The sequence below is a fragment of the Eptatretus burgeri genome, chromosome 7, assembly GCF_056783735.1.
Source record: "Eptatretus burgeri isolate ZD-2024b chromosome 7, Ebu_testis_v1, whole genome shotgun sequence".
Lineage (NCBI taxonomy): Eukaryota > Metazoa > Chordata > Myxini > Myxiniformes > Myxinidae > Eptatretus > Eptatretus burgeri.
In genome coordinates, this window is record NC_140967.1 from 27,359,799 (window position 1) to 27,378,701 (window position 18,903).

General features: G+C 45.8%; 1 protein-coding gene across 4 annotated transcripts in view; it reads left to right on the plus strand.

Moving 5' to 3' along the window:
- AARS2 (alanyl-tRNA synthetase 2, mitochondrial) overlaps positions 1 to 18,903 on the plus strand; it is a 71,830-nt gene that overhangs the window by 34,849 nt on the left and 18,078 nt on the right. For all 4 annotated transcript variants that reach the window (XM_085887796.1, XM_085887797.1, XM_085887795.1 and 1 more), the window contains 2 exons: positions 9,417 to 9,539; positions 14,440 to 14,550. In XM_085887796.1, coding sequence (XP_085743922.1) covers positions 9,417 to 9,539; positions 14,440 to 14,550 — 234 coding nt within the window. The remainder of the gene's footprint in view (positions 1 to 9,416; positions 9,540 to 14,439; positions 14,551 to 18,903) is intronic.

Here is an 18,903-nt window from a genome sequence, read left to right on the forward strand (position 1 = left end):
CGCCGCTCGTGAAACGTGCATGGATTTATATCCATGATGATGTACCTTTGGTCCTCGCTGGCAGCGGTGGATTCTCCACGGATGGTGAACGTCTTCTCGTCTCTGTGGCTAGCGAGGCTGCGATCGAGCCAGGGAATGTACAGTGCGAGCCACGTTGGCGCGTGCACGGAGCGAGCGCGTTGATCGATGCTGGTCGAATGCCTGAGCGAGCATGCGGGACCCTCGACCGGTTGCCTGGGGGTTTTTGCGGGATGATTCGCGTGCCGATTTTGGTGTGGGCGATTCATGTCATCTCGTGGGTTTGGAGCGCAATATTGCCGCTGTTTGAGATTGCCTTGCCGGACACGAAGTGAGGCGGTTTCCGGTCCAAGCTGGCGGGCCACGTGAGGGGTCGGGGCCAATTGAAGCGCCCAATTTGGGTGATGACGTTTGGATTCGGCATGGCCCCCCCCTCCCCCCGAGCTGCAGGCCCTATAAAGGTCAGGGCAGTCCCTCTTGCCTGGTCAGTCTGTGTTGCCTGCTCCTCGTCTCCACCCATGCCTCGCCTCGTCGCCACTGCCACAACCCGCCTCCTGCTCCTTGACTCCGCCTCCTCCCACACCACGTCGACCCCACCTGCCTACCTGATCCCGCCTACTGCTCCACCCTCGCCCTCTGGACTCCGCCCCTCCTCCACTCAAGCCCCTCCTTCACGAACACAGTCTCCACACATGCGGCTTGGGCCAGAGATAATGCGCCCACTGTCAGGTACCGCACCCTGGAGCATCCCCCCCACCGAAACGTATTGGTGGCACGTCGTGCTATCGGGCGCATAGGTACCGATATCATAGCCTCAACTCCCCTCCCCCCTCCCTGGTTGCAAAACTCCCTCTTCATCGGGTTTTCTGTGTCTGTGTGTGTGTGCATGTGTGTGCGCTGGCGCCTGTTTGCTTAAGTAAGACTGCAGAAGATTGTTATTATTTATTGTTATTATTTTTTGTGTTCAGTCTGCTCTGTGTCCCCTTTTGTAAGTTGCCTGTTTATTGTCGCACCACGCTTCTTTCTATCTCTGCACAACATACCCCAATAAATCTTCACTGTGCCACATATCTTTCCTTGCCCACTGTTAATAAATTATCATTAGGAATGTTCCCAGCTCGTCTTTGTATTTTCTCCCATTGATCCAGCATGGTCCGAATCCTAGCTTAGCCAGGTTTTTATTCCCAACGGTCCATTCCTTCAAGCTGGTACGTCCTTGGCAGTGTCGCTCGGCTGCATGTGATCCGGTTCAGACAAGGCGTACCGACGGCATGTTCCCCGGTAATTAAATCTCATGATTGATTAGGTAACCCTATTAACCCATAGACGGGAGGACCCTAGGTCAGCGGGTTAAGTTATTGGCGTCCACGGTTGGTTCAGCAACCTTCCACATCACGGAATTATCCGTGTGCGACAGCCTACAATTCCGGGGAGTCTGGTGGGAACCGGATAGCTTCCCCCACCTCGTGGTCTTCTCACCCGACCCCCTGGCCAGCAACAGTATCATTTGGGGGAGGGTGAGAAAATCATCTCACCAGAAATCGTCCGTGAATCAAAAACGTTCTGAAATGCGTGCGTGCATGTCACGTCCGTCGCCAGCACCCAGCTTTGTCGTACAGTCTCTCGCGGGGCAGCCTTGAACACCAGTCCACACGCTCGCTTGCCGGAGCTCTGGGCAGGACGAACCGTCTCTCTGTTGGCGCTGGCCAGACACCCACACGCGCGCTTCCTTCTCCTCTTTTGTGCGCCTACACCCGCTTCTCTCTCGTACCTCTTTCGTTCACGTTTTGTTATTATCTCAGAACGTATCGCTTTCGCTTTTTCCCACACTCTCAAAACGTTTCTCCTCACAGAACATCTTTTTCACTTCAGAACGTCCATCTTTCGCCTTTTCCTCTCCGGAACGTTTCTCTCATCACAGAACGCCTCTCTTGCTTCAGAACGTCCCTCTTTCGCCTTTTCCTCTCCAGAACGTTTCTCTTCACAGAACGCCCCTCACGCTTTCTCTTGCTCGTTTTTATATCCCCGGGCCGTCTCCATGGGGTGCCGTCCGCCCCAAGCTCATCCTGCCCCACTGGGGCACGGTTACCATGACGACCCATGCGCTCTCAAAAAAGGCGGGCGTCGGAGCTCGCGAAAGAATGCTGCTGTGGAAAAATGAGAGCGGGCTTCAGAGCTCGTGAAAGAAATGTGTGTAAACGTTTGTCATAAAGAAAAAAGCTTCCCATAAGAGAGTGGATCTGTCCTTTACCCTTCTCAACACATCACATTTAAGATCCCATTAGACATGGGGATGGGGATAATCTGAACATGCATTTAAAGGACCCCTGATGTGCAAAATAAACTTGTTATTTATAAATTAACTTGACCTTCCAAGTGAAGAAATCACCCATGTTTTTTTTTTTTATTATTAGAGCAATATTTTGATCATTTCTGGAGCTATTCACAACTCGCTATTCCCCGCCCCTTAAAAAAATGGACTTCAGTGAATCTCTGCGTGATGTCGCATACAGTAACTCGCACAGAGTGGATTGAGTCGAGATGTCGCACGCCTTATTATTATTATTATTCAAAATCCATTATTCAAAAACAAATTTTCGAGGTACAGTACCTACAAATGCATTTTGCACGAGTTATTGCAATCTCTGTGATTGTCTTAATTCCAGTGATTGTTTTGCGAAGGTTTTAAATAGTTTTAGCCGTACTTTCGAAAATGCCTGCAAGATGTATCGTAGCAGGATGCAGCAATACAAGCAAAGACTGTGTAAGCAGTCATGTATTCCCGAAAGATGATAATCGTCGGAGAATATGGACATCGAAAGTGAAGGTACTGCTTCCATTGGCATGGTATTCATTAACATTTAGCCAAAATGCTAGCCTGGTGTTGGCTCAGTGGTTAGAGTAGCGGCTTGGGATCCTATGGTCCTGAGTTCAAGCCCCGTCGTCTGCTGAATTAATACACTAGGGGGTTGACTCAGCCTGTCATCCTTCCGAAGTCGGTGAAATGAGTACCAGTTCCAGTGTGTGTACTGGTATAGGGGCACTGCATCAGCGACACAGTCGTGCTTCAAGAAATGATAGCTGCCATACGTCCACCACCACCAGCCAAAATGCTGTAATAAAAGAAAAGGGAAAAAAATGTTTGCACAACTATGAAAGACAGATGTATCTGTCCTATTACACGGCCTCATATCCTCGGGACTCTTACGCATTGACTTGTACATTGTGTGCATGCTTAATACAAGTTACTTGTCAACTCGAGATCTTTAGAGTCGAGACTAGTCCGATAAATCCGTCGTCTGTCCGACTTGGCCGATAAATCTGACGTGCTGTAGCTTTATTTTATTAGTCTTTTTAACCTCCGCCATCGAAGATCGGAGGTTACTGTTTTCACCCCTTTCTGTCTGTTTGTTTGTGAACAGTATTACGGAAAAACTCCTCGACGGATTTCGACGAAACGTGGTGGGGGGATTAGGTATGATCCAAGGATCATGCCATTAGATTTTGGACTTTGTCAAAAATCCAATATGGCCGCTATGGTGGCCATTTTGAAAAAACATTTGAAATTTTTTTTTTTGCATTTCTACATTTTTTAAGTGATTTCCACCCCCCCCCTCCCCAAAAAAAAATTAGAGAAAAAAAAATTTTTGCAACTTTTTTTTCAACAAAATTTCGTTTTTTTTTTTTTTTTTTTTTTTTTTTTCATTTCTACATGTTACAAGTGATTTCCAACAAAAAACATGCCAAAATTATAATTGCGGCTGATTTTGGAACTTCAGGTGGATATACCCACGTAAAATCGATTTCTGTCTCAAGGAATCTGGTTATGACGAATGAATTGAGTGTGTAAAAGGGAAAGTTGCAAACTATAACTCTGTGGGCACTGTTGACGTCAAATTGAATGAACAGGATATCAGGTTCACTTGAGTGACCTACCAGTATTGGCGGCGGAGGTTTTGCACTCTACCGAGTGCTGCCCCCTCTAGTTTTCATTGTTTTCTACTGGCGCTACATGACGATAGTAGGAATAAAGTAAATAAAAATGAAACAGAACGTCAGATTTATCGGACTACTCGAGACAATTGTCACAAGGTGTGTTCTGCACACAAGTTTTCATAGTATCCGGACAGTGAGGTTGCTTTGTTTTATGCGGGAGAGACACGGCCGATGACACGGGCTGGCCTTGTTTGTGATTAATTCGCCGCGGGGAAACATGTCCGCTGCGCTGTTCACGTCACTTCACTAAAATATTTCTGATATCGAGCAGTATGCAAGTCGAATTTACATTATTGAATTACGAAGAAGATTTAGTCCAACCGGTTGTTATTTCCGAGTCTTCCTTCGATGTCCTCCCGATCATAATTAACTCCGGGAATTTCATCGCCATTTTCCTCTGCTTGTCCTGCTTCGGGCTCGAACTGCTAAGGCCGTATTTCATTTCCAGCTGCCTGAACTTAACTTCCTGCGGCTACGTTATCCGACAATTCTCCATGTGATTCAGACCAAAATCCTTCATTTCTCTCTCACTCACTGTCGTTACCAGACAGGTGAAAGTCCATGTCATCCATTATTCAAAAACAAATGTTCAATTTTTTTAAAGCAGAAATGAACAAAGCGATTGAGTCGACCAATCAAATGTGGAAACGCACAGAAAGCCAATAGGATCACGTAGACCACCAACCCGAGTAATTAACGTGCAGCCTTTGACATCCTGTATATGACGTCATATGGGTTACGCCCCTTTCAGGAGAATTTTTAGGGGCGTTCCCGAAGACGTTTATTTTTTTAAATTTTACATTTTATAGAATGAGTATTGTGAAAAAACATCGTCAGATTTGAAATCACGATGAAAAACTCCTCTAGGACATGTATAAATGAAATTTATGTACTTTGGCATGTCAGGGGACCTTTAAGGAAATAACTGTCTGAGGACCTGGATGTGTGGATGCATTCATCGGACCAGATTCTAAAATCCGTAACACTATATATACTCGGAAACGCAACGCAAGCGTTTAAACGACCCTTCCCATGTCCTTTTTCTCAAGACTGCGTGGGGTAAGGTGTTCTATGAACTCTGTAATTCACTTTATGTCGTTGCATTGGGGTAAGATATTGTTGTGGAAATGACTTCTTGGGGTGAAGAATGTATGGATTAGAGTAGTTGTTTCCCTTTGTTCATGTTTTAGCACAAGTGTGAGGTAAAATAAACTATAATAGAATATGCGTCGATAATCGTTCAGGTAGCATGTCGTCTCCCCTCGTGTTTGTGTCAAAACACATTCTTATTGTTTTATCCCCTGTGAATCGGTCTTTTATTTACTCTTTAAAGCTAACACCCTAGCATGACTACCAAGGCTGCAGTAGAGGCTCGTTCTCACCAAGTCTCAACCATTCAGGAAGGCCCAAGAAGTTTAGGGGTGGGGTTTCGGCTTGAGAAGCGCTAGAATGGCAAATGAGCGCAGAGTGGGCGAGGCGACATCACAGGACATGGTACAAGTCGAGGTTATAAAGGGGTTGGAGAGCAGTACAAGTCAGTTGAGCTGAGAGAGTGGAGTGAGCAAGGGTGTTGATCCCAGCCAACATGTGGGGGGGACAGATAACTGGACCCTTCTCCCAAGGTGTGCCCAGGCAATAGATCACCACGACAACTGCTTCCCACGAATCGATGAGGCAAGATGAACAATGGACTGCAACGTTTTTTTTCAGTTCCAGATACGGTATATTAATAGTGTATTAATACATGAACACATACAGGTACATATATTGTACTGTATTTATCCAAATAGAGTGTGACGGTTCGGAACATTGGAAACGAATGTATTTGCCAATTCGTGAGGATCCAGTGCTGCCAACCGATCACTGTGGATGTGGCAAACGATGAGAAGGTTCAGTCTTTGTTGACTCATCATACTTCTCAGCCAGGTTTTCAGATGCCTGAGTGCGCTGAAGGAGCGCTCAGCCAAGCAGGAGCTTGCTGGGGAGATCATGAGCAATCAAAGCAACCGTTCAACCTGCGGGAACAATTGGCGCACCTCCGGTACCATCTTCTGGAAGATGACTTGGTAATCCTGATTACAGGAACCAGTGTACTGCTTCTTGAAGAAGAGCAATTCTTCTTTCAGACTCTCTGACAATTCTGGATAAATGGTAATGGTGTCAGGGTCATACTCTCCAGAGAGTAACATCTTTGCGAGGCCGCCATACCATTGCAAGTTTGTTGAGGTGAAGTACGAAGTCATGTTCGACGTAGCTGAATCGAGCGTCGCAAAGTATTCTGCTCTATACGCATCTTCAGCCGTCAAAAGCTCAGGTGGTACCTCAGTATCCAGTCTACGAAGAGCCCTCCTCTTCCTAGGAGGAGCGAAAGGGTCAATGCTGTGTTCTTCCATCTGTTTCTCCACATGGACGAATGTGTCATGGAAGGCCTCATTGCTGCGAAGGCGCTGTATCTGCTCTTTCACGCTCTCGCCCAACTGTAGCATACCCGCTACAGTCTGCGCTGGCGCTTGCAGGGCTCTGTTAAACCCTTCCATGCACTGTAAGAGCGGTAGCGATGCATGCAGACCGAGCAAAACCTTCCCAGTCGCAAGGTTTCCTCGAATGCCGCTTGTGCGACAGCCAGTGTTCGAGCCGAACTCCGCGGAGGCCTTCTCGAGTGCATCCAAAATGGACCCGAAGTTCTGGATGACTGCGCGAACATCATTCGCGCGAGTGATCCACCGTGTAGGATAAATTGGTTTCATTCTGGTCGGTGAGGCGGAGATGGGGTCATCAGGGTGCAAATTGAGGTACAGGTGTTTGAACTTTCAGACTGCGAGTACAGTTTGCCAAGTTCCTGCACACAGTCGAGAGCATCTCGAATGAAGTTCGCACACGCCATCGCCTTTGAAGTGATCAGGTGAGTGATGTGCACGCCACAGTGGATGTATTTTGCAAGTGGCTGAACCTTCTTCACTTCAGCTTGGCATCTGAGGTATGATCCTTGAATATTGCTGGCTCCATCGTACGTTTGTCCATGGAGATTTGTAATAGATAGCTGTAGTCTCAGTAGCGCATCTTTTAACATCATAGCAATAGCAACTCCCATGGTAGCGTTTATTTCGTACAAGCTAATGAGATCCTCCTTAACGTCGAGGTCCGATCCCATGTATCTGATGCATATCACCTCTTGCTCTATGCCACGGATATCTTGCGTTCCATCCACTATCACAGCGAACTGGACCGACTGCTCATTGATGTCTTGGCATATTTCTCTCAACACAGCATGACTCATTATTGACAATATCTCGTTTTGAATTTCAAAGCTTGTGTAGTTTGTTGTTCGTTTCAACCATTTGGCCAGGTTTGCGTCATCTTCAGACCGTAGGCTCGGTAACTTATTGAAGTTTCCCTCCGAGGCATCTTTACCTCGAATCGCACAACCTTCTTCTGCCAGGTATCTCAAGGAAGTGATAATCTTGACAAGAGCTTTCCGGGTGAAGATTTGATTGTCTTTGATCTGAGTTTCTATCTGTGCACGCACGTCGGTCTGCTTGAGGGCATTGATTTTCTCCACTGCGATAGCATGCGGCTTGCTTTTCTGGTGAGTGCAGAATTTCTCTCAGGCCTTCTTCCAGTTGCAGAAACCACTCCGAATGAATGTGTCTTCGAAGCTACCTGGCAAGCACCGAACAGCTTCTTCCTACTTGCACTCGCGCATGTATAGCACAAAACCATACCGAGTCACTCGTCGAAATGAAGCCATAGGAAGTCTTTGAACGACGGAGATGGATGGAAAAAGTCCAGGATCTTGGTATTTTGCTTCTCCATGTTGGGCATCTAATGACCTGTGCCCTGTTCTGTAGCGATGCAGGTTGTGACACATCGCTGAGCCAAACGCATATGCTCAACGTAGGTACCTACTGGAAATTCCTAGTTTCGTTTTCAGCCGTATACACTGTATGAGTGTGAGTGACAGAGCTGCTGTCAGTGGGTGTGAGCAGCCAGCCAGCGCTGTGTGTAGAAGAGACGGTGCATATAGGGGGCGACGGTAGTGTACATATGTACACTACCATCGCCCCTATATGCACCGTACAGTACATGTACAGTACATGAGGTATATCTACAGCATGGGGCTGCATGGTATAATGACAAGAATAGCAACGAATGCTTATTGCTGCGTACCAACAGCTATTGCTTGATTTTTTTTTTTTTTTTGCATTTTTCAAATAGGCATGGGACTCAATGTGCGGGGGTGGGGGGGGGACAGAATATACTCTGTCCCCCCCTGGTAAAAAAAAGTGGGAGGGACATGTCCCCCCCCATCCCCCCCCCCCGGGATCGACACTCATGGGAGTGAGTCTCGATTGGAGAAGGGAAGTGGATGGGCAGCTCACCAGATGGGAAGACTGAGCCAACACTCTCCCATAATCGTGCCATCCGCTCCTTTCCTGCCCAGTGCTGCAGCTCCAGTACCATGCCGAACCCCCCTCTTTCCTATTAACTGCAGGACTAGTGTCCCTGCCTGACTGTTTGCACTGGACACACACACTCTGTTGGACTTGGGGCGCTCGAGCAGGTCGCCATTGAGTACTCTCTTCTGTGTCTCATCTATATCTCTGGTCTTCTCCTGTGAAATGCTTGAGGCCTTTAGTTAGATGAGTAAGAATCCCGTTTGTTTGAATCCCCAGGGGCATGCATTTCGTTTTTGCTATGAATCTGTTTTTGAATCACAGTAGTCTTCCTGTTCTTCCCTTCCCTGTTTCAAATACACATTCTGAGTTATTTGGACTGCTACTGATCACCTGCTGAGACGAGCAAATTTGTCTTGAAATTCTATTAAGCTTTAGAGTTTTGAGGATATTCAGGTTTTGTCCGCTTTTAACGGCCATTATTAAATTCACCACCTCACTGGTGAAAAACACCTCTCTGTTTCATCTTGATTTGGACCCTGGTGACTCGACGTGCCCAGCTCGTCACTCGATCAGCCACGTTCATTCCAAATTGAGCTTGGTATTGGAGCAAATAGGCCTTTAATCCAGATCGAAGTATCTTGACTGTTTGGCCGGCCTGATCTCTGTAACAGGAATATGTTACAGGAAGGAAAGCTCAGAAGGTGTGAACACAAAACCATTTTTACTAAAGTGTTTTCTGTTGAGATAGTTTAAAAACTGGATAATTTCTTTTTTTAATGAAGGAAGTTCATATTGTGCTACACAATTACTATAATATTCTGTGTTGGGGAATTTGCTTGTTTAGTGTATTCTGATTCCACCCACACTTGCTCTAATCTGTTTCTCCACTGTGACTTTGCAAATCTCCTGGATATCAGCCCTTTTGTTTTAGATCAGCTTTTTGAATATTTCTACATTTAGACAATAGGTACAGTTATTCCACCTAAGTGTGCATGTGCTTGCCAGGCGAGGGAGAGAGGAGCAATTCTTAACGGTGAAGTTTCCTCATTGCGGTCTCGATTGGCTGTCCCTGTGGACACTTTGAGTGTTGCAGTTCATCAAGCCCGTGAGGCTGGACAGCTTCAACATGTAAGAAACACAACTTGGAAGAATCTACTACCTTTTTGAAAGTTGAACTGCATTATATATCGTTTCATGTTTTATTTTTAAATAGTTGAGACATTGTGACACTTTAAACAAGGTAATTGTACTCATTTTCAATCAACACACCCTGCCGTAACAGGAGTTCTTAACCTTCTCACAATCTAACACGCATGGGGAGTGGTTGGATGATGCTAGCTTAATTGTTAGACCAACCTTCCCACTTTCCATCTCTACTCAAGTGAATAAGCAAGCATTGACATCAAGCAGCAGGCACTCCCACCCTGCAAAGTGCCTTGTGAGCCAACGGCCATCCATGTATCTGATGCCCAACTGTCTGCAGACATCCTCCTGCAGTTGGGTTACCGTTTTCTTGGAAGGTGGTGGCAGGATATCCACTCTGGCCACTGCAAAACATGTCATTCTGCAAAAACAGAAAAAAACTGCAAAGACAACTGAAAACCAACTCTGGGAGTACCTCCTGTGCAGCTACCCTTCACAGGACAGCTCACCGGATGAGGGATTGGGGCAAAATTTTTGGGACCCCCATGCTTTGATAGGAAGAAAAGCATGCGTTAACCTTCCTGGGTCGGATTGCGGTGGTGTGTGTCTGGGTGGTGCTGAGGTGTTATCCACCAGACGGTGGTCTTCAGGTTATCCTGAGGCAGTCCCTTTGGGTGGGTACCTGGAATGTCCTATCAAGAGAGGATGATCACCTGTCTGCTATCATCTGAGTTCCAGTGTTTGCACATCAGAATTGCAGCACTCTCTGAGCTTCGGAGACCGGATAGTGGTGAAATCATGGCAGGTGGTTTCACCTTCTAGTGGTCTGGTCGCTGTGATGGTTACTCTGCTCAAGGAGTTGCTGTAGCTGTGTCCAATAAGCTGACTTCCATAATAAATGAGGTAACACCAGTCAATGAGCGTATTATGAGACTCAGGATTCGTCACTCCATGGGTGTCATTTCCCTGGCCTCTGTATATGCTCTGACTGGGGTGAGTGATCTCATTGTGAAGGAGGCATTCTATTCCACGCTTGAGTCTGTGGTTGATTTCCCAGACTAAATACTCTTCTTGTCTTGGGGGATTTCAATGCATCGATTGGAACTGATGGGGATGGTTATGAGACATGTGTTGGTCCCCATGGGTCTGGAACTGTGAACCAGAATAGCACCAAGTTCCTTGACTTTCCGAGAACTCGTGGACTTAGGGTGACTGGCTCATGGTTTCAGCACCCACAGCCTCATCGCTGGACTTAGAATTGCAACATTGGTGGTGTGGCAAACGAGATTGACCATGTGCTTGTTGATGGTCGCTGGAGGACGATTCAGAACTGCAAGGTCTACCGGAGTGCTCAGTTCCTCACTCTGGTAGAGCACAGGTTTGCGATAGCAACTCTGAAGTTGCAGCTTAAACCCGTGAAGTACCATCCCAGGTGAAGCTGGATGTTGCCAAGCTCAAGGATGCGAGGGTCGCTGAGGAGTTTGCGAACAGGCTGAGTGAGGATTTGGGGGATCTGCTTGTTTTAGAGAATCCTGAAGGGTTGTGGAGTGCCTTCAAGATTACCATCCTTGATGTTGCCCGTTGATTCTTGGAACCTACCGTCAAGTGAAGAAGAACTTTGGTCAATGGTATCCAGTGTCCTTTCGGAGACAGAGATGTAGGGCCAGGCTTGATGGCAGACCTGAGCTGTTCAGGGAGTTGAGGCATAAAACTGTACGTGTGCTGAAGGTAGACAAGGAGGCCTATGTGTGAGGAATTTGTGAAGGGGTAGAGCAACACCTGCGGTCAAGTGATTCTCGTCCTGCTTACGGAGGAATTTGTGCGTTGCGTTATTGCTATCCCTATTGATGGCCTTCCAATCAACTGCAAACTGCATTAATTTGTGGAAATTCAGGCTGCAGTGAACCATTTGAAAGGGGTAAAGTTCCTGGGATCTGTGGCATCCATGCTGAACTTCTCAAAGCTGGTGGAAATACTGTACTCGTGTTGTTGCATGCAGGTCTGAGCTCTGTTTCGGACACAGGCATCATCCAAATTGACTGGAAGAAAGGCCTCATTGTCCTCTGGAAAAGAAAGGGTGATCGCCAGGACTGCAACAACTACCAAGGGGTGGCACTGCTCTCATTGCAGGAAAGGTCTTTGCTCGGATAATTGTTGATAGGGTTCGCCACCATCTGCTTGAGCAGTCAGGCTTTACATTAAATAGGTCAATGATTGACCGTATCCTTGCCCTTCAGGTCCTCACCCACCGTGGATGAGAGTTTCAGCAGGGGCTGCTCTCGCAGCCTTTGGTGATCTCTGCAAAGCGTTCGATTCAGTGAGTTGGGATGCCCTCTGAAGGATTCTCGGTCTTAGTAGAGTGCCACCAAAACTGATCAATCTGATGTCTAAACTATACTCTGGTACTGAGTGCTGTGAGGTGTGGTGGTTCCATCTCCAACTTATTTCCAGTTGTTACTGGAGTTTGTTAGAGGTACTGGCCTTAACACTTTTCAGCACTTCTATGGAATGGATTCTGGAGAAGATGTCTGTGAGAGATCAAGTTGAGTTGCATCGTTTGGGAACGTCAAATCTCTGAGCTTGATTTTCGCTTTTTATACAGTCATCTTTGCGGAGACACTGGATATCCTTTTGGGGGCCCTTGAAGTGCTAAATGAAGAGTCAGAGTCCCTGCGATTATGGGTTTCCGGTGTTAAAACTAAGATCCCGGCTTTCAATGACATCTTGGATGCTGCTATCTTGTCTGTACCTGTTTGTGGTGAGGATGTTGAGGTCATGGAGGGATTCCCTTACCTTGGCAGTGATATTCATGTCTCCTCATGTTGTGAGCCAGAGGTCTATAGACATCTGGGTCAGGCCTGGGGAGTCATGAATTCACTGGATCATGCAGTGTGGTGCTGTGTCAGTATCTATGCAGGAGGATGAAAGTCTGAGACATTAAGTCCTTGGTGATTCCAGTCTTGCTCTTTGGATGTGAGATTTGTACTTTGACCAAGGATCTGAGATGGAGCTTCAGAGAATCCTTGGCTATCATTAGACAGCTGTGAGCATCAGCCGTGGCTGTATGGACATGTGGCTCGTTTTCCTGATGCTGATCCTGCTCGCCGGATTCTCTCAGCGAGGGAGCCTCGTGATTGGAGGAGGCCATTGGGCCGACCACGTGTCTCGTGGTTGCAGCAAGTTAATTGGCATCAGGGAGATGGGGATGGGCTAGGCATCTGCTTGGAGATGGCCAAACAGAGGCTCCTGGAGTACCGGCGGAAAGTAGATGCAGCGACGCGCTGCTCCAGTGCATACTCTCATACTTGAGCACTCTGCAGGCAGGAGTGTACCCTTAGCCCACCTTCGATGAGCATTGTACTGTGGAATATTCTTGGAAATGCACTTAATTTGAAAGAAATTTTATTGATCACATGCCCTACTCCATATAATAATTTTGAGAAGGTTCCATTGTATTATGAAGAAGATAAAGGAAGATGATTTGTAATGCTGGCTACCACTACAAAGGTGGCACTATTTACATCACGTATATATTTCTGCCATTTGAGGGTGGAGGAATAGCAGCTGAATCCTATCCAGGCTCCTCCTGATGACCTCACTGCTGTATTTGGTTAGTAATCTGAATATATGTAGCCATATCTGCATCTGCACCATTTTATATAGATGGTGTTTAATAACCACACACTTAAATGAGAGTGAGAAAATAGTTTGAGAACTGCATCGTACAGTACCACAAAACAATGAATAACTAGGGGCAGAGTAGATCAATAAAGTCTTCGATCAACAACAGGGAGGGGCATGGTGAGCTGTGCTGAATTCCTTGGAACAACTGATAATGTAGTCTGAAACAGTTTCTGACAGACTTCGACCACACGACCATTATCCTGTGCAAACATATCAGTTAGTGAATGATTACGTATGTAGAGAAAGACTTTCTGTGTAGAGATGAACCATCATAGAAGCAAAATAAATGGAAGATGTCGTGAGAGAAATAGAGAGATAAAATTGAGTGCTATCTTACGAAGGCCAAACATGGAGAAAAGGTTTGTATTGCCTTAAGGTTTGTTAAGAATAAACAAACATGTTATGCTGAACTCGTATTATATGGTTTTGGAAGCTAAACACAATAGCATCAGTGAAATGTGGGGGTGGAGTTGGAGGAGTGATGATGGGGTAGTAGGGGATCCACTAATCGGCAAAAATGTGGCACATCTGTTTCTTAGAGCATCAGAGAGATCATTTTCGAATAGCTGATTCCTGTGCAGTCATTGATGTTTTGACCCTATTAATCCAGCACCCCAGTCTATGTGAAGCTTCACAATTGATGTCATTTCCATTTTGACTTGTCAGAAAACAAAAACGTGAAGCTTCATGACTAAAAGAGGAAATTTGGTGAAGAATCACTCTCATGCCACGAATGTAAAATTAATCACAATAGAAAGTCACGAGTAACTTTTGGATGGCATTGGCTCAGCCTGTTGGTTTTCCCAACTGAACATCTGACTCGTGATGCAGTGACAACAGATTGAAGTCCCATGTACCATGCATGTTTGTCCATTGTCTACTTTTCTTGTAAATTAATGTAAACGCACACTGATGTCTCGTACTGTCTTTGTCCTGCATGCGATTTATGTACAAGTTCCACGATGAGCCTTGTAGCACAAAAAGTGAAGAAAGAGGAATGACAATAGGAATGAAACCAAGAGAGAAAGGAAGAGATTTAAAATGTAATTGATTACATTTGGTGTTAGAATCTTGTTCGTATTATGTTTCTTTGTTTTTTTCCCCACACTATTATAACGACTGAAATTGAGGATGATTTAAAGTTGGATGCAATGCAATTTCTGATTACTATAGAGCGCGCCTGCTTTTCTGCACTATCCAGACTGTTGACCAATCAGAAATGCCACAGTGGCAGCGGCGAGACCTGCAAGTGCAACTGAAGAGACTGCAACGGCATGCTAACACAGTTACCCGAAAAATGGAGCACGTGCTGGTTGGTTTATTTATTTTTCTTCTGTTCTGCTTCACATGGTTTGAATTGCCAGCAAAGTCATGATATTGAAGTGACATATTGTTCCGGATTTGGAAAGACCCAGGGAGTTGCATTCAACACGTAAAAGAACCCTGGAGTTTAGATATTTCCAAAGTGATTGTTTAGTAAGGTTACCCTTCCCACCCTTTCCCATTAGTAGACATGTTAATGCACAAAATAGGGTGTTGACTTCAAATCATGATGCAAATGTACCCTTTGGCATGGAAGTTCTTTAGGGTCATAGAAACAAATTTATCCAAAGACACGTCATAATCTCAAAATCCAAGATGGCAACCGTCGACCATTTTGGAAAACATGGCCCAGTCATAGCTCATGAACCGTTTGTCATATAAACTATTATGACACGTTTTCTAGCTAAATTGAGTTTGCTGAATTCATTTCTGGCATCGTTATGCATTTCAGATGCATTTAAAGGTGATATCCAAATTATAGCAAATTTTATTGTTTTTCACATACAGAAAATTTGAGGTAATTAGATTATCCATCGCACAATGTCGTAATTACACAAGTTCTTCCTCTTCTCCTCTCTTGTCCTAGTACATCCTGCCAGTGTGGGCGCATGAACCTTGATATCTACAGAGAAGCATACAGCGCTGTCTCTGCAAGCAGCACTTGCAAGGAGCTTTACATTCAGTCTTACACTTGTAAATGGACCGCACAGTCTTCTTCCCCATCTCATCTGGATTGAGGATCTCACCAAGATTCGCAACTTGTGTGTCTGACGAGAAGTGCTGGTGAATGCTGATGCATGTTCCATGGAGGGCTGATGTTGCCTTCGTAGAGGATGGCTTATGGTCAATGTTGTCAAAACCGCTTGTGGTGAAAATGTGTTTAACTGCCTGAGGGGGGACCACCACACCAACCTGCTCCCAGTGATCAATGACTGAATTCGCAATACCTGTACTAAGCACTCTCAAACGGTCATACGAGATGCACAACCCTCGCTGATGCAAATCATCGATTAGAGATTCACGGCCAGTTTGAAGATGTACTTTCATAGCCATATACAGCGAAGCTGGTGTTTCCCTATCTCTGTTGTGACGTGGAAAACTGTCACGTTTCTTAGATCTGCATGCAATTGAGTTGAAGATGATCTGCTGCCCAATTGATGTTGCAACCATGGACTTCTTAGATCCAGGAGATGGCTGATCGATAGATGGTCCATCAAGAAGCATGTACAGGAATGAACGCAGAGTGGTTGGGATTGATTCAGCTTCAGATGAGTTTGAGGAGGAACCCGTAAAAGCTTGCCGCATTTGAAGATATTCTCAACGGAGGATCTTGGCTGCTTTGTGCAGGGTGGAGACTTCAGTTGATGTATTGTCTTTCATATCAACTATAGCTTTGGATAGGTCATCGTCGAAAACAAGAGACCAGCAACGGTTAATCTTTACTGCCTTGATGTCAAGAATCATGCGCTCAATGTCCTCTCTAAGGCGCGTTTTATTGCATTTGATGTAGGGAAAGCCGAGAGCAGCAATACGCTCATCATAAAGAGTCGTCAAGTGAGTCATTGCTAGCGACTCCCCTGAACCACGGTTATCTTCAATAAAGTCAAGTAACTCATTGAGAACATGTGCTCACATCACCTGCGTGTTATGACTATGATGTCACATGCGACCGTCTCCACTTTCCTATATAGCCGAGTCAGGCACGCACGATGATAGACGGCATTGATTGCGATGAAGTCACCAGCGGACAGTTTAGACAACAGGTGTTTGTTGCCCAACAGCTGAGCAGTCATTGATTTTTTTTTTTTTTTTTTTTAATCCAAGCCTAGTGTAGCAGCTTTTCTGAGCTTTCTTGTTGCCCACTTCATCACAAAAGCGACACTGAGTGTCAACTGGTTTGCTCAAAGATGTAGAGGGTGATGTCTGCGTGACTAACCTGGCTGCACGAGTTTTTACCGGGCTACATGACGCTTGTCCTTGATGCTTATTCCTGGCTCTCTGCACTTTCTGATTGTCGACAGCATTCCTGCAAGCTTTGTGCCACACTACATGATTAGACATCATCAGCTGCACTATATTCTGAGTATCACAGTCACCAGTATTCTCTACGAATACAAAATCAGGCAGCTCACCTAATTCATTGAGTTCCTGGATATTGTTCACAACCTGTCTGTAAGTGGCTGAAAGTCTTTCAGGATTGTTTCTCAATTTAACAGGTGATGAGGGATCCAAAGTTGGATTACGAGTCTCGTCTGATTGACATATAAAACATAGGCTCCAGTCCATCGTGGCAGGCTTGCTTTCACAGTTATCGGAACTCATTTGGATCGGTCACTTTGAATCTGAAAGTAAAAATTAAAGGTCACATAACATAAATACATTATGTGACTAACTCATGTGTAGTTAAATTCAGCATGAGAAAACCATTTCTGAGTTGGGTCTGACCTAACCATCATATAGTAGACATGTTAGGTCATGTCTCGTTCTCATAATTTTTTTTTCTCATACATTTTAGAAAAAATGTAACATTTATGTATTTTTGTCTATGATTTGACCTTTAAATCCATCAGAAAGCAAAATTGTCACCGGAAATGAGTTCAGTGACCAAGTTAGTTCGAAAACATGTATCATAATAGTTTCTATGACTGGGCCATGTTTTCCAAAATGGTCGACGGCGGCCATCTTGGATTTTGAGATATGACGTGTGTTTGGATAAATTTGTTTCTATGACCCTAAGGAACTTCCATGCCAAAGGGGACCTTTGCATCAGGATTTGAAGTCAAATGTCACTTAACATGTCTACTACATTAGGGACAGGGATATGCATTGTGATTGTCGTTCAAACCTTCCCCATTGTTTTCTTCATTCCCAAACTTTCATTCTCCAACTCCTTATCCAAAGCTCATTTCCAAACCCTCATTTTACAACTCTGTATTCAAACCATCATTCTCTATCTTTATATTCAAACTGCATTCCGAAACCCTCATTTTCTGACACCTGTACTTGAACCTCCATTGTTTTGCTTCATTTCCAAATCACATTCTCAAACCATTTCAACTTACCAGTATTTTGACCAAATAATTGCAATTCCAGCGTTGCAATTGTAACCTTCACCGCTCCAGCATTCCAGTCATTGTGGATCAAACAAAGTTAATGTGCAGTGCAGTCCAAGCACGGGAAAGAGTGGGACGGCGCTGAGGGCTGAGGGAGTTCGCGTCTTGAAGGGAGACTTGGCCGGGTTGACTAGGCTTCTGGAGCGCCAAGCGGAACAAGAAAGTGCCAAGTGGGATGGGCACTCCGAGTGGAAAGCACAGCGCTCCGAGAAGAACGCAAAAGCATCAAGTGGAAAGCAGGACGCTTCCCAAAATGCCAAGCAGGAAGGTCGCTGTCCATGTTGTGGAATAAGCAACTCCCTCATTGGCCTTTATACACACGCACACGCACACACGCACACGCGCACACGCGCACACGCGCACACGCGCACACGCGCACACGCGCACACGCGCACACGCACACGCACACGCACACGCACGCGCGCACGCGCACACATACACACGCACACATACACACGCACACATACACACACACACACACACACATACACACGCACACATACACACACACACATACACACACACACATACACACACACACATACACACACACACATACACATACACACACATATACACACACACACACACACACACACACATACATACAGACACTGTTGTGGATCTGGAAGTTTATTGCACTCAACATACAGGTCCTATAGCTCAGTTATTTCAATAAGTAAATGTGGATAGATAGTTCCCTTTCCCTTGTCTAATGGGTGATTAAATGTACTTGCGCTGCGTAGTTATTTTGATAGGGTTTTTCTTTTATTTTTACATCAACACCGCATCACCCTCACCTTCACTTCGCTTCCTTCACCTCGCTCTGGCTGACGTCATGGTGGGTGGAGTTCAAGGAGGAGCCGCGTGGCGGCCCTTGACCAATCAGCATGCAACGAGTGAGGTGACCGTCGCCCGGCCAATCAGACTTCCCCGACTGTGTAGGGGGCGGTCTGCGTGATGTCACCACGCCCCGGGCCAATCAAGGAGCTTGCCGCCCGTTTTGGCCAGTGAGAGAGACGATGAGCGATTTGCGCGCTGAAACCAGACAGTGAGAGAGGGAGGGTTGCGAGGAGGCACTCCCCCCTCCCCTGAAGAGGGGGGTATAATTATGGGCGTGGTCTGCACGTGTGGGGGTTCTAGCAAGAAGTGAGCATCTATATGCAAGGTGGTTGAGTGCGAAAGCGTCTGCACACGGAGTGGTCGGTGCAACGGAGGGTCTTCCCCTG